The sequence below is a fragment of the Cyprinodon variegatus genome, unplaced genomic scaffold (assembly GCF_000732505.1).
Source record: "Cyprinodon variegatus isolate N-32 unplaced genomic scaffold, C_variegatus-1.0 Scaffold1048, whole genome shotgun sequence".
Lineage (NCBI taxonomy): Eukaryota > Metazoa > Chordata > Actinopteri > Cyprinodontiformes > Cyprinodontidae > Cyprinodon > Cyprinodon variegatus.
In genome coordinates, this window is record NW_015151501.1 from 133493 (window position 1) to 148257 (window position 14765).

At 38.4% G+C, this 14765-nt stretch overlaps 1 protein-coding gene across 1 annotated transcript in view; it reads right to left on the minus strand.

The window, feature by feature from the left end:
• ece2 (endothelin converting enzyme 2) overlaps nt 1-14295 on the minus strand; it is a 94074-nt gene extending 79779 nt beyond the window's left edge. Inside the window, exons 1-2 of the mRNA XM_015399808.1 lie at nt 14177-14295; nt 12655-12819 (exon numbers count right to left, since the gene is read on the minus strand). Of these exons, the coding sequence (XP_015255294.1) occupies nt 12655-12814 (160 nt within the window). The 5' untranslated portion in view covers nt 12815-12819; nt 14177-14295. The remainder of the gene's footprint in view (nt 1-12654; nt 12820-14176) is intronic.
• Nucleotides 14296-14765: the final 470 nt, after the last annotated feature.

Below are 14765 nucleotides of genomic sequence, written 5' to 3' on the forward strand. Positions count from 1 at the left end.
CTCTGATCAGTGAAAGTCAGATACTGCTTATGGTGACTCACCCCCAAAAATCCTGATCAGTGCATTTCTAGTAAATCTGCACCCATATACAGGACTGTGATTACACACACACACACACACACACACACACACACACACACACACACACACACACACACACACACACACACAGCCTATAATCTATTAAACTTTATAAGTTCATTATTAGAGCAATAGTTTTTATCTCTAGACCACTAAAACATTTGTGTTCATATAAGTTGCATCTCCCACTCTGGTTGATGGATCTAAAGGAACCATTCAGAAAATGGCCAAGTTGAGCTCGATTTCAAACGTGCAAACAACCCCTTTCAGCTGAACAAGTGGTGCCAGAAATGGCTAAAACAGGGAAGTCAAATCTGGGGATACTTAACTTTACAAATTCTACAAAAATCAAAGAGTAGTCTGACAAAAAAAGAAACCGATCAATAGGAATCCCTAAATATTAACATAAACATCTACCGGTATGTAAAAATAATCATACAAGGACTCCAAAATTGTGCAGCATAAACACTAAAGATACTGCTGAAGAACAAATCAGATTGTTTTCCATCCCATTGCTCTGTTCTTGCAGCCCAAGTCTCTGAAGTTTTAAGAGATCTATGCTTGATATATTTCCTTTACAGAACTGTTTTTAATGAACAGTCAGAAACTTGAAATATTTGCTGTTTAATACAATAAGAGATGCATGAGAACTTTGTAGGAGTATGAAATGTCCTGGCCAGAAAGAACTTGTTCTCACCAACTCAAGTAAAATAAATAAATAAATAAAAAAATTTGGGGGGTATTCGGGGTAGCAACAATAACTAACTTAACTCTGAATCAAGAACAGAGATCATGACATCTTTGGTCCTCATCTAGTCTAAGTAAGTCTAGCTGTTTCCCTGTTGCCAATCTCTGGTTTATAGAGACTATGACCCGCCACCTGCCTAATGTCAAAGGTAGGTTTAATCATTTCCAGTGGTGAGAGCGGAGAAATGGGACAATTCTTGAGTTTAATGAAAAAAACAAGGGATGTTACTCTCATTTCATAACATTACTCATAGTTTGTAAGTGTAAGATTATGTTATGAAAATTACAGCTGGATTTATATTTATTCTTATTTTTTTTCTCCCATTTTCATCAAAGCTGCCCATAAATATGGATGAGACTATATATGACCTCAAATGAGGAGCAATTTATTCTCTTAATATTATGCTCTTTATCAACCATCCTATCTTAAATCCATCAATTTAACAACTCTTTCTTAAATATGCTGTTTCAACCCAACAAAAGTATTTCTCACTCATTTCCCTCCTCAGGTTATCCGTCATATCCACTGGTTTCCTGCATGATTTGCACTCTTGAGTGTGAGTAACAGCCGTGTAGCCTTTTAGCTGTAAGTGTGGATGAGTCAGGATAGTGTGTTCACCCCTCTGATGGGAGGTGTGGAGGTGACCGCACACATCCTCAGCAAGCCTCATCAAGGACATTTGCTGCTACTGAACATCAAATACTCGCACCAAAGAAGAAGTTGGGAGAGATTTGTACCGTTTTCTACCAGAAACAAAGAAATTCCCTCTGCAGCACCAGAAACCCTCGGACACACAAAAAAACAGACACATGCAATAAGCGCAACCCTTCTGTGCTCTGTTTATCGGGTCCAGAACCATCGATCACACTTGCCTGGTTGCCTGGGTAACCCCATTATTATTCAAAGCACGGAGCAGCAGCTTGCAGAGAGGGTTGAGGGTGCTGTGTATGTGCTGATTAGATGGTGGAGGTTCCCATTGGCTGACAGGCCCCCTTTCTGAGCATCCGCTTTCCCATCATTGTACCTGATTCACATACCTATGAGAAAACACATTACATACACACACACATACCAACCATGCACACACACACGCAGTGGAGTGACAACTCGGTCACTGCGTCTGTAGCGTATCGATCGCTCCAACACTCACTCCAGCTTCTACCAGCAGCAAAACATCTGTTTTGTTTTGTTTTTTTGCTTCCCACAAGCTTATTTTTGATTCAGCACCTCTCTGATGTTCTCTTAGCTTCTTTCTAGTTTTCGCAAAATTTCATTCAGTGCAACACTATCTACTGCTCACTCCCTCCCTTTTTCAATTCACATTATGCGGCTGCAAGGCTCATTCATAAACAGCACCACTCCTTACAGCGGCAAAAAGACGGGAAGGGCTGATTGGAGGGAGGGTTGCCCCTACTGACTTACTGTCTGCATGGTGAGGGCTCCCTGAACGCTGCAGGCAGCCAATGAGGACCCAGAGAAGAGAAGGGGGAGAAGGAAGAGGATCGGGGGGGACTTCAATTCTATCAACCCCTCCCCGTCTACATTCATTCATTCATGCTACTCAAACCGTAGCTCATTCACACATTATTTTCTAGCTTTGTACAGTACCTGCTGTGGATGTTTCACCCATTGCCAGAAATCCCTGCAGTGGTGTGCAGTTTTTTTTTCTGTGCATGCAGGTATTTGATTTTCTTAAGGCAGAAACCACAGGACATTTCAGGCAAAACAACCCCTAAATCCTTTATACACAGGGCAGCCATTTTACCTTATGTACACATCACCTTCTCAACAAACAACACTTGGTTCCTGCACTATTCCATACTACTGCAGACTCCAATTTCTCTGAGTTCTTGGTCCTTTTAAGCCAAAACAGATATAAAAGCTGGCACAGAATTTATGCAACCAGTGGTAGACAGTTATAAGGCATCCAGGCTTCATCAGAGGGACGTAATGAAATAGAGGAAGGAAGACTGGACATAGAAATGAACAGATGACAAAATAAAAAGCACACAAAAAGGACAGATGAATGAAAAAATGATAAACGAGTAAAAGCATAGTTGAAGATATGAGTGAGAAGATCACAGGTTCAGAGAAAATCTGCTTAAAGTCCAAATCCAGCTGTCAGTGGCATTTGACCAGCTCAAAATTCCCTACATTTAAAAAAGCAAACATGCAATCGCAAAAACCTCTACTGACAAATCTTTTTGACAAGAAGTCTTTCCCCAAAAGGTGCATTTTTGCTGAAATGCACCAAAAACTTCCTATACTACAACTTTAAACCCAGGAGTGCACCAAACGAAGATCTTTATGTTAACACAGAGACATATAGACACCTGAATCCAAATATTTACTATTCCATTTTCCCCAGTCAAAGTAGAAACCATAAAAGTATCAGAAACAACTAAAAAAAAGCTAAATTAAAAGGGTCAACAATTGAAAAACTTTTTCATCACAAGCAATAGTAAGAAAGCTCTGTTATCATCCAGTAATTTTAGAGTGGGTTAAAGCTTCATGCTTTGCCTCCAGTTACCAGAGGAAGGAAGGGGTGCAATCAATAAAGGAAGGGCAAATGTGAGCAAATAGAAATTTATCTCTTGCTTCTGTTTTTCTGCTAGAAGATTCTTATGTACGATAAGTGCTGCCTTGTGTGAATGCTAAATATATAGCTCTAGAGACTTGGGTGTTAAAAAACAGATATGAACTCTGCAGGAGATCTGATACCCCTCTGACGCTTGCAATGTCTATCAAACCTCAGTGATTTTCCATGCCATCAGCATTTTGTTCCTGTGTGGGTGGGATGTGGTTTGTGTGTTTGTAACACTGTTTTTTTTTTTTTTAGGGAAAAGGCATGCATCCTGTTGCAAAGAGATTTTCTTTAAAATATCAACATCAATACAGATAAAAAATCATTAGTTCCTAATTTTCTTTTTAATCATAATGCAAAGATAATGCATAATGTTAAACATTTAAGAACTACTTTCTGCAAGCAAATCTCCTCACATTGCTTTTTTGCCCCATTTGAATGTTTCACATTGAAACACTTAATTACTTCATAGATAACCTGAATACGCAATAAGTTTTACATTGTGACTTGGCTTGTTAGCCATTTAGAAGTAGACTTTGCAACATATTTCCATTTGGATACTTTGCTACAGAGCGAATTTTATTGTTGCATTATAGTTGCATCAGTTGCAGAAGGTTCTGGAAGTCGCAAAGCACCTCAAAACCATCCCACTAAAACCATCAAGTTGGATTTGCACCATAATTGATTTATAAGCCCCACAGATTACTTTCTAAAAAGTCATGTAGGAAAACACGTTCTTAGACAAATCTAAAATAAGACCTTGTGTTCTTTCTTGTAGGTGATTAACAATAATGTTGACTCAATCAACAGAGAAGACTAGAGCTTTAAATGTTGCTCTTTGTGACATTTTTTATTGATATAAGCATTTGCCTGATGATTCAAGCATTAAAAAGAGAAATGGAAGAAGTTTTTTAATTGGGAGGGGGCAGTTTTTAACAGCTAATAATGAGCAAAATGAAGTCGGATATAGCCTGGGATTGTTTTGGATTGTTAAAACATTGCATATGAATGATCCTTCAGGCATAAATGTTTGAACATTTTATGCCTGAAGGATCGGAAAAGTACAGGGATTTCTGTAGGCTTCTATTAAGGGTTTTCATATTAAAAAAAGTTAAAAACAAAATGATTTGATATAAAAAATATCTGCTCTTGATTATTCTCCTGAACTTCATATTAATACATCCTTTTGTTTTGGCCTATCTCTTAAGGTCCCATTAAAATACAATAAAGTCTGAAGTGATTAGACCGTATATGTGCACACTACTATACATTGATGAACATGTACCTATAGCCAACTAAGGGTTAAATTCTGTGCCCTAAGGGGGGCTCGATAAATAGCTGTAACTCAACCCCAGATCTTTATGATTTAATCTGTTGCATAAGCAGGTTTCTTTTTTCATTAGATGGATCAAAAGGTCTCACATCTGTGTACAAATGTGTCTGTCTCAATATGTTGCCACTAATGAGTCCTTTTGAAGAATTTTGCAGCCCACCTACCTGCTTTTAACGGAACTCATCGCATTAAGCAGCCATTATAACCTGAGGAATATGGTGGGATGCATTTGGGAGGTTAACAAAGAAGCTTTATTCATTAATGCAGTAATGGATTTGTTTATCCATTCAACAAGGGGTTACTGGGGTCAGCAAAACAACCTGCAAGAAATTAAACTAAGAGTTAACTTGTAAACTTTTGAAAAAGGAAGGAGCAACAGTTTGTAAATGTGATATCCACAACAAATTCAAAAGCTTTTATAAAGGAAGATTCTAAAACAGAACCGCAACTTTGAAATCAGCATATGTTGCTGTTTTTGATAGCGCCTGCATGTTTAGGGGGGTAAGGACTACGTTGTTTCGCATGTCAAACACATTTTTGTCTAGCAGGTAATGTTTATAGGAGTATCAGGACAGGGGGTGGCTTCAAACCTATCTAATTTGGGAGTTGGTTGCAAATGTAGCTGGTATTGCAGAAGCTTAGGCTACATTCACACTGCAAGCCTTGATGCTTTATTCCGATTTCTTTGTGAAATCCGATTTTTTTTTTTTTTTTTTGCGTTGCCGTTCACATTTCCAGATATATGGGACTTGTATGTGATCTCCTGTGTAAACTGCATTCATACAGCTTAAGTGTCCCAAATGCGCAATAGAGGATGGAATGACGTCACAAGCCAGCACGCTGCGTGTTTACGGAAGTAAACATGAATGTAGTGCTGGAGCGCATCTAGCAATCTTTCCAAACCTTAAAACCTCAATATTTTCAAGATGGTTAAACATAAATACTGGTTGTTGTTTTTCTTACCGCTTCCGTGTAGCAAGAAGCAGAATAGTGACCTCTGTCGGTTACTATAGCCCTTCAGGTCGGATAAATGCATTCTGGCTGTTCAGACACAGGTCGCATTTCAAAAGATCAGATTCGTATCTGATCCAGGACCACATAGCCAAGCGGCCTGGGTAGGATCTGTGTTGTTCAGTTTACCATGAAAATATCAGATCCAGGTCGCATGTGGGCAAAAAAAAAAAAAAAAATCGGATTTGGGTCACTCCAGGCTGCTGTGTGAACGTAGCCTTAGTCATGATACGACTCCTAACAGACTTACAAGCTTATCCTATACAATCTAACTCTCTGCTATTACAAAATAGGGCTGGGCAGTTAATTGCATTTGCAGTTTATCATAATGCAATTTTCAAATCACCAAGGTACCCAATTTTAATCACACTATATTTGACTAGGGTAAAAGAGTAAATGTCTCACTAAAGTGCTTTAGGTGGTGGCAAAATTCGTGACTGGGTTTGTCACCACACAGAAAGGTAGAGAGAGAAGAAGTAAAAACTTTTTTCACACAAAGGTTACAGTAAGGTTCTGCTACAGTGGACTATGGGCAAACAAATTTTCAAAAACTAAAAACCTAGGGGATGAAACATCTACAAGCTTGCAGTTAGTACAATGGAAATCTAAATAAAATTGCAATCGCAATGCTGGTTAGAAATAATAAAATAATTTTTACAAAACATTTGAGGCCTGATCTTTACAGAATCCCAGTAAGAATTGCTAAACTGCATGCTGATACATGATGGGCTTAAAATTGTGCATGTGCAACAAACTGGCACGTTAAGTGTGATCGACTTGCAAAAGTGAAGAGGTAAGAAACCCGTCTAGTTCTGCCCCATTTAAATAAGCATATTGTTTGTGCTACAGGCAGACTGAGAGTAGCTGTAAAAGAAAGAAGTGCTAAGCGACAGATGGTGATAATAATGATTACTTAAAAAAGTTGACTTTACATACAGTGAGGAAAATAGATTTTTGAACACCCTGCTATTTTGCAAGTTTTCACACACAGAAATCATGGTGGGGTCTGACATTGTCATCGTAGGTGCATGTCCACTTTAAGAGACATAATCTAAAAAGAATTCCAGAAATCACAATTGGATGGACAATTTGGACAGTTCTTTGGACTTGGCCATGTTGGATTCTAACTTATTGTATGGGGTGGACAGGTTTCTATATGCAGCAAACGACAGGTGCATCTAATTTAGGATAATAAATGGAGCGGAGGTGAACATTTTGAAAGCAGAATAACAGGTCGTTGAGGGTCAGAATTCTAGTTGTTAAACAGGTGTTCAAATACTTATCTGCAGCTGCATCATACAAATAAATAGTTTTAAAAAATCATATATTGTATTTTCCGGGGTTTGTTTTTTTTTAGATTATGTTTCTCATAGTGGACATGCACCTACTGTAACAATTTCAGACCCCTCCATGATTTCTAAGTGTGAGAACATGCAACATAGCAGGGTCTTCAAATACTTATTTTCCCTCACTGTCTCCGATTGATACAAGGAAAAGTAACAAGAAATAAAACAATGAAAATAAAAGTAACAATCTAAAAACGGAAATATTGGTCAAGTTGCCTCCAACCCACAGTGAGAAATTATGTTCTAAACAGCTGGATTTACCTCCAGTAACTCCTCACGACACCATTATCCAATATATTACAAAACAAGAAAGATCCAGGACAAATAATCAAAAACTTTCTGCAGTTACTGAAAAATCTGTATAACAATATTGAGGGGGGGAAAAAATCCCCCTGCAACAAGTTAGAGATGTACAGTAGCAGAGACTGTATGTCAAACACTCCTTGTATCAGGCGCACTTAACTCAGATGGTATTAAGTACAAAGCACGCATCATGGATCAAAGTTATATTACATCATTTCCCAGCGCTGTGGGGAACAAACATGAGCACTGAAACTCTGGTATACATTGGGTCATTACATCACAGGCAGTAGCTCACCACAGGCTACAAACACAGGAGCTAGAAGAAAATGGGTCTTATACGAGGTGAGAAATGTTCATTTTTGGTAATGACAGAAACATGCATCTTTGTCATGGAGGAGGTCACACACCTCTCCAGACCTTCAGGTATGTGCGCAGTCAGACCAGGTAGAAAAGAAAGAAGCATAAAACACAAACTAATATATGTTCACAATGTTCATTTAAATATATGTTATTATACATTGACACTCTGCAACCTTGTTACAGGATTCTTATAACATAAGAATCTAAATTCCTAAGAATGGGTAAGAACTAAATCTTACCTGCTGTCTGAAAATACAAAAGGATAAACAACACTGTCTAAATGTCAAGAGAACGAAGTGGGTGTCTTGAGTAGGCAGCCAAGCTTCTGTGCAAGTTGTGCTATTATGAATGAGTTTACCACCCTACTGAAAGATGCATCCTTATGTAAATAGAACAAAGGGATATGCTTGGTCTTTCTAGTTGTAAATGCTAAGGACCACCTATAAAGAGTATCAGACAATAATTTCAGTTTCCTGGGAGTTTGAGGATTCTGCAAAGTATCTTTGCTGTTCCTAGAACCAGAAGATGTCTGATGTATTTCGAGGGGTTAGCCACTCCTTTAGCCACTCCTCGAGTTTTGAGGTCACTGCCCCCAGTGCCTCAATGACCACGGGCACCATTGATGCCTTGACCTTCCAAATCCCTCCAGCTCATCTTTGAGCCCCTGGTATTTCTCTACATTCTCATGTTCCTTTTTCCTGATGTTGCAGCCACTTGGTATGGCTATGTCTACCACAACGGCTTTTATCTGCTCTCTGTCCACCACCACATATATAAATGATCAGCAATTAGCAGGACACACTCACAGGAGTAGTTCTGCAGGTGAGGACCAAAGACCACCTCTCAGTATCTACGCTTTCTTGCTGATGTTTTGGTCACTTTTAAATGCTCGGGGTGCTTTCTCGCTTGTGGTAGCATGAGAAGGACTCTACAACCTGCACAAGTGGTACAGGTAGAGCAGCTCATCCAGGATGCCACATCTATGTGAGCTGTGACAAGAAAGTTTGATGTATCTGTCAGTGTAGCGTCCAGAGGCTGGAGGCGCTACCAGGAGACAGGCCAGCACACCAGGAGACTTGAAGGAGGCAGTAGGAGGGCAACAAATCTGCAGACTGACCGCTACCTCTGCCTTTGTGCAAAGAGGAACAGGAGCACTGCCAGAGCCCTAAAAAATGACCTCTAGCAGGCTACAAATGTGCTTGTGTCTGCACAAACTGTTAGAAACCAACTCTATGAGGATGGTATGAGGGCCCGACATCCACAAATGGGGATTGTGCTCCCAGCCCAACATGATGCAGGATATTTGCCATTTGCCAGAAAACACCAGGATTGGCAAATTCACCACTGGCAGCCCGTGCTCTTCACAGATGAAAGCAAGCTCACACAGAGCAAATGGGACAAACGCCAAAGAATGTAGAGTCTCTGGAGCAGATGATTCTCCACACAGTAGAGAACAGAAGCTTTTTTCTTCCACATGACGGAAGTCATATGTTCCTACTGTTTCTTGTGTCACCATTGTTCCCTTGGAAATACCTTCACACAGCTATAAAAGCAATACTGAATAGTCGGGCTGCCAAACATAAGGTAACCGATTATAATGGAAACACTAAAACCAGAGTTAAACTACTAGTGGAAAAGGGCCATCAGAGAGTAAAGGAATCTTTAATACAAATGTGTAAAGACCTAGACCTTTTAAACATGAAACATAAACAACAACAACAAAAATGTGTTCTGGTTAAATATAAAAATATAATAGGCATGTATTGAGAAAAGGCATTAAACATTTTTTAGGTTTGAAATCTGACTGCAGCAAAACATTCCTCATTGACTCAGCAAATCAGCATTAAGTCTTTCCCCAGGTCTTTCCTTCCTCTGCATTGTCTCCGTACAGTAAAACCTCTGGGATGGGTAGCGACTTCCTCTCTGTGTAAGACACTGTAAAAATGACAAACAAATGCTGCCAGGGAGATATGTGGCAGGCATTCGCTCAAGCATTTAAAATCTCTTGGTTTCTACACAACAGGCGATCCCTCCCACATCTTCGGCTATCTCTATAGCACGCCATCTGAGCTGTTGGTTATTAGAAAGCACAAACTGCTCACAAGAAAACAGGATTCCATGTTTTGGGTCAGATAATCATCATGGCTCTTTATATTAAATCAGCACAAAAAGGGATCAACCTAAAAAGCCTGGTGAGGATTCCTGATTATCGATATCAAAAGTCTTAAAACAACAAGACCTCAGTCCTTTAACTGTCACTTAAAAAGGAACAGAAGTAAATAAGGATGGAGGGAATAGAAAATGTGAGGAAAAACATTAAAAAGAAGACAAAAGGGGTAAGGAAGAATGAGAGAGTAAGAAGGGGAGGAAACAATGAAACAAAGACAACTTCTAGATAAATGAATTAAGAACAAAGCATTAAAATACGCCGGTTTTTCCAAAGAGTTTAATTCTAATACCTGCCCAGACCTGGAGAATGTTCTAAAAACATTCCAGACATTTCCTGACTGCGTGGAAACCCTGACTGCAGGAATGACGAAAGGGATGTAAACATGCATCCAAGCTTTTGGGGTATCTGTTCCTGCTCTGTCATGCAAACTAAAATTACAAATTACCTACATTTAAACTTTAAACCTACATTAGAGGTTGAAAAAAAATATGTGGGAAATCTTAAAGAACAAAAGCAGTGTAGAAAGGCAGAGAGATTTTGGCAACCCCATGACTGTCATCCCCTCCAGCTGTCAAACACCTAACAGAGACCTCCTGTCAGTTTGCAACACAGATTTACCAACCCCCACTAACACACAATCCACCAGTGTGCATACAGACTGAGGCCAATATCAGAGAGAAATGGCCAAGTCTCGCTAAGGATCTAAATCACTCCACAATGTCCTTTAGAAGTTGTTGATTTTAGGGTAGAAAAAAACCAATATAAATTTAAATCAACACCACTTTGTAGCACCTTGTTGTGATCCCACCTTTAAAAAAAAAGAAACTATATTCCAGTAATAAATGACTGTAACATACAGAAGTATACTGATTTTATAAAATAAGAACAGAAAGATAAAACTTAATTTTGTGTAGCACATCTTGATTTTGTGTAGCTCCATTGCAGTCAGTATTTAGTAGAAAACAGGGATGCATCAAGATGAAAATGTTTACTGTGGTTTATAGGAGGGAAGCAGCCCCACAGAGAACGTGAAAGCCTCTTTGGCATGGAGCAATGGCATCAATTTAATATTGATGCAACAGTGACATCTTGTGGACATTTGCAGCAATGTTAAAAACACAAGAGGTTTAACAATTATAATCTGGGCCAAAAGTTTGGGGGTTTCAATAAGATGTGTTGAACTTGTGAAATCCACTTTTAGGGTGACAGTTCATATCCCCTTTAATAGATCATGTCTTGCGATCAGATGTAGAAAATAGTAGACACAAAGGACTTGATTTAATTTGAGCAAATATATTCTCTAGTGATGGGTTTATGAGGCATCATGAAGCGTTTCCACACATTAGCAAACTATTCATACTGTGTAACTGAATAATGCCCTTTTGACAGACTAAACTGACACCTATATGATGACCTCTAATATCATTTAATTCATTGTTTTCTATAATGTAGTATTTAATATCTTCGTTAAATTGAAAATATTTGTGATTTTTTTCAGATGCAATCCATGATGTGATCATATGATGGGAACACTAAGTGAACATGTGAATAAGGATGGTTGTGGATTAGGATTTATTAGATTTATTATTAAATAATAAATGCAGTAAGAAAAGCAAACTAAGAGTCAATTTTAAAATTCAGATGAGTGTTAACTGATAGGAACAGTATGACAGAATTAGAAAATTAAAACACATATGAGATCAAAATAGTCCAATTAGCTGAAAGTTTCTTTTACCTTGAGGCTGCTCCATATTTCTTGATAATTTGATGATAAACCGCAAAAGATCAGAGATTTTTTGGCAGATGGGTTGCATTGACATATGCACTTATAAACAAAGTTTAGTGCGTCCGTCAGTTCGAAACAGCTCCTGCATAAGTCACGAGACTTTCTTGAAATGATACGCGCAGCGCCACATGCCGATGCATCGGTGTTAATGGACACATCACTAAGATTCTCCAAGGAGGATAAAAGTTGAGGAAAATGTCAAGCAGATTGAAATATATCAACAAGATGTGAGCATTTCACCAAATGGGTGCTGGAAAGGACACTGAAATAATGAAGCAGGTTACATGTTTGGCTCCATTTCCACTCCCTACCTGATATTCAGCAAAATCATTCGTTCCCAGCTGACGTATCTCATCTGACAGATTTATGCTGTTTTAAAAACAAAATTCATACTTAAATCTAGGTATCTGTAAGAAGCTGATGATTCCACGGCTAACAAACACATGGGCTCTTTTTCATTATTAAGAATTTAAGGTATTGCCTCATTTGTAATGTGAAATATTAGGTAACCAGCTGTAACTGACAACTGAGAAGTTTTTAAGAGCCCATCTATTCATAATGGCAGGAAGTGAAACTATATAAATGACACGTGGCAGATCTAATGACACAGGGTGCCACGGATTTCATCTTTAATTTGACAGCAAACAGGGTAGAGGTGACAGGAACGGCTGAGCGAGAAAGAAGCCTTGACGTCTGACACGGAAAACCCAAACTCAAGGCAGGGGCACAAGCAATCTGAGGCTATCAATTATCCAGGATGCTCTTCAAAAGTTAACATGATACACGACCTAAAACATAACAAAAGATTAAAGCCATAAAATATCGCAAAATTAAAAGGGAACCAAAGCATCAGTGTCTGCGCGAAAATACAAAACTTTCCGGTTCGTGTGACTTTTCCATTTCTACAGAGGAAAAAGTTATAAGCTACAAACCTAGTATGAGAATGGAATCTTCTTTCTTGATTATTTTTTCCAGGAGGTGCTGAAATTTGGAAAAACCGCCCAACCAGTCATAGTGCTGCTCTGTCGTGTATCTCTCATCCCAGTAAGCAACGTCTTTGTAACTGGAGTTTTTATCTGGCAGGTGCTCCATATTTTCTGTAACATGACAAAAAAAAACGTGTTAATCTCTCCCTCAGAAGCATGAGCAGGTAGAACAGAAACAATTGAAATATCAGACAGAAGCAGCAGGGGTCCGGTTCATATGAACATTCAGGTTAATAAGGGATCCATTGGTGCAAATTTTATTTTGAATTAGATTCACATTTAACACCATTACAATGAACAGCAGGGGTAGTTCATCCCTGACTCAGACTCAATAACAGCAATAACATGTGTACTATCTAATGTGCAATTACTATTTAATACCCTGTAAAATAACTCTGTATAATAATCCTGTCAATTAAAAGACTTCAGCTAATATTTATATTAGGGGTGCAAATCACACCAATCATGGCGATTCGATCCAGTATAAATTTTCTGAACCAACGATTTGATTATTTTCGATACTCAAGAATCTGCCATGTCTGACTTGCCTACTGCTTAGACGAGTGTGTGTGTGCATGCAGAAAGAGGGTAGTGGCGAAAGGAAGCGAGGTAGGAGGGCAAAATAGGTTTACGGCAGCATGGGAGTCAGAATTACATCCAGGAGCAAATCGATAAAAATAGGCCGGAGGGGAAAAAAAACAAAACTTGAATCGATACTCTTGCGGACATGTTGATGCATCGGATCGTCAGCTGTTGGATCGATGCATCGATACAAAACGGTTATTATTTACACACGATATATATATATATATATATATATATATATATATATATATACACACACACGTGTGGACACACTGTACTGTATATGTCCCATGCACCTATTCCTCCTTTTGGCTACTTCTTCTTCTCCTTTGACTAATGAGCCATTGTAACCAGTAAATTTCTCTGTGAGATCAATAATATCAATCAATCAACTGATGATGAAACTCGAACAGAAGTAAGAAGAGAAGCATACAGTAGAATGTGACTTTGTATGGAGATGTTATGATGTATGTATGTTCTTATCATTGAGATGTTAATGAAAAAGTTATTTCAGAATGTGCTACGGTTACAGCCTTATTTAGAGGCGTAGGTTCGTATCTAAACCCTGACTGATTCTGTTTGCAATGACAAATAAAAAGGTTGTTTTTATTTATAATTAATGAATGGATGCTAATAGTGACAATTCAGTAGTATTTTTCTCACATTTTTTTCTGCATTTTCTCCTTTACTTTGTTTTATTCTAACAGTTTTCTTATTTTACTCTTTTTTTTTTTAGAAGCTACACCTGGTTGGATGCAGCAGGTATTTGCAAGTTTGAGGGAACTTTTAGCTTTATGCTGAGAAGTCACACAGCGCATGCGCGAAAGTCGCAGCACTTCCTGCTTGTCCATAGTAACCGTTTACAGCCTCCAACATTACTTACAGAGAGTTGCCTTTGACTTGGTTATCAATTATTATATATAAACTCCTCGGTTTCTTCAGTTCCTCCTTTAACCTTTAAAATATGAGTGGTTTCGTGGTCGCGATGAATCCACGTGATGTCCAGGGACTCCGTGGGTTAATTCAGAGAAATAATATTTCTGCTGCACAGTAACAAAAAAATAAAGTTGTTTTGATCTAAAAGGTGTCCTTATAAGATCACAGTGAAATCATTTACAGCTCATGTTCCCAAAGTCTATGAAGCGTGGAAGAGGCGGGGCGACTTTCCTTTAACACGTGGGTTCCCCCTGATGAGGCTTTCACAGGCGACTTGGATGGTTGTTAAATCTGCGTCTTTGGGGATGTTTTTGTTTTTGTTTTGCATGGTATTAATTATATTGAAGAGGAATAGGACCACTGGAAAAAAATTAAAAAGTTGACTTATTTTAAATTGTTATTTCTGTATAATATAAAAATTCAAAATTCTGACTTTATTCTCAGAATTCTGACATTTCTTCTCAAAATTCTGACTTTAATCTCAGATTTCTGAGTTTTTTGTTTTTTTTTTCAAAATTCTGACTTTAATCTCAGGA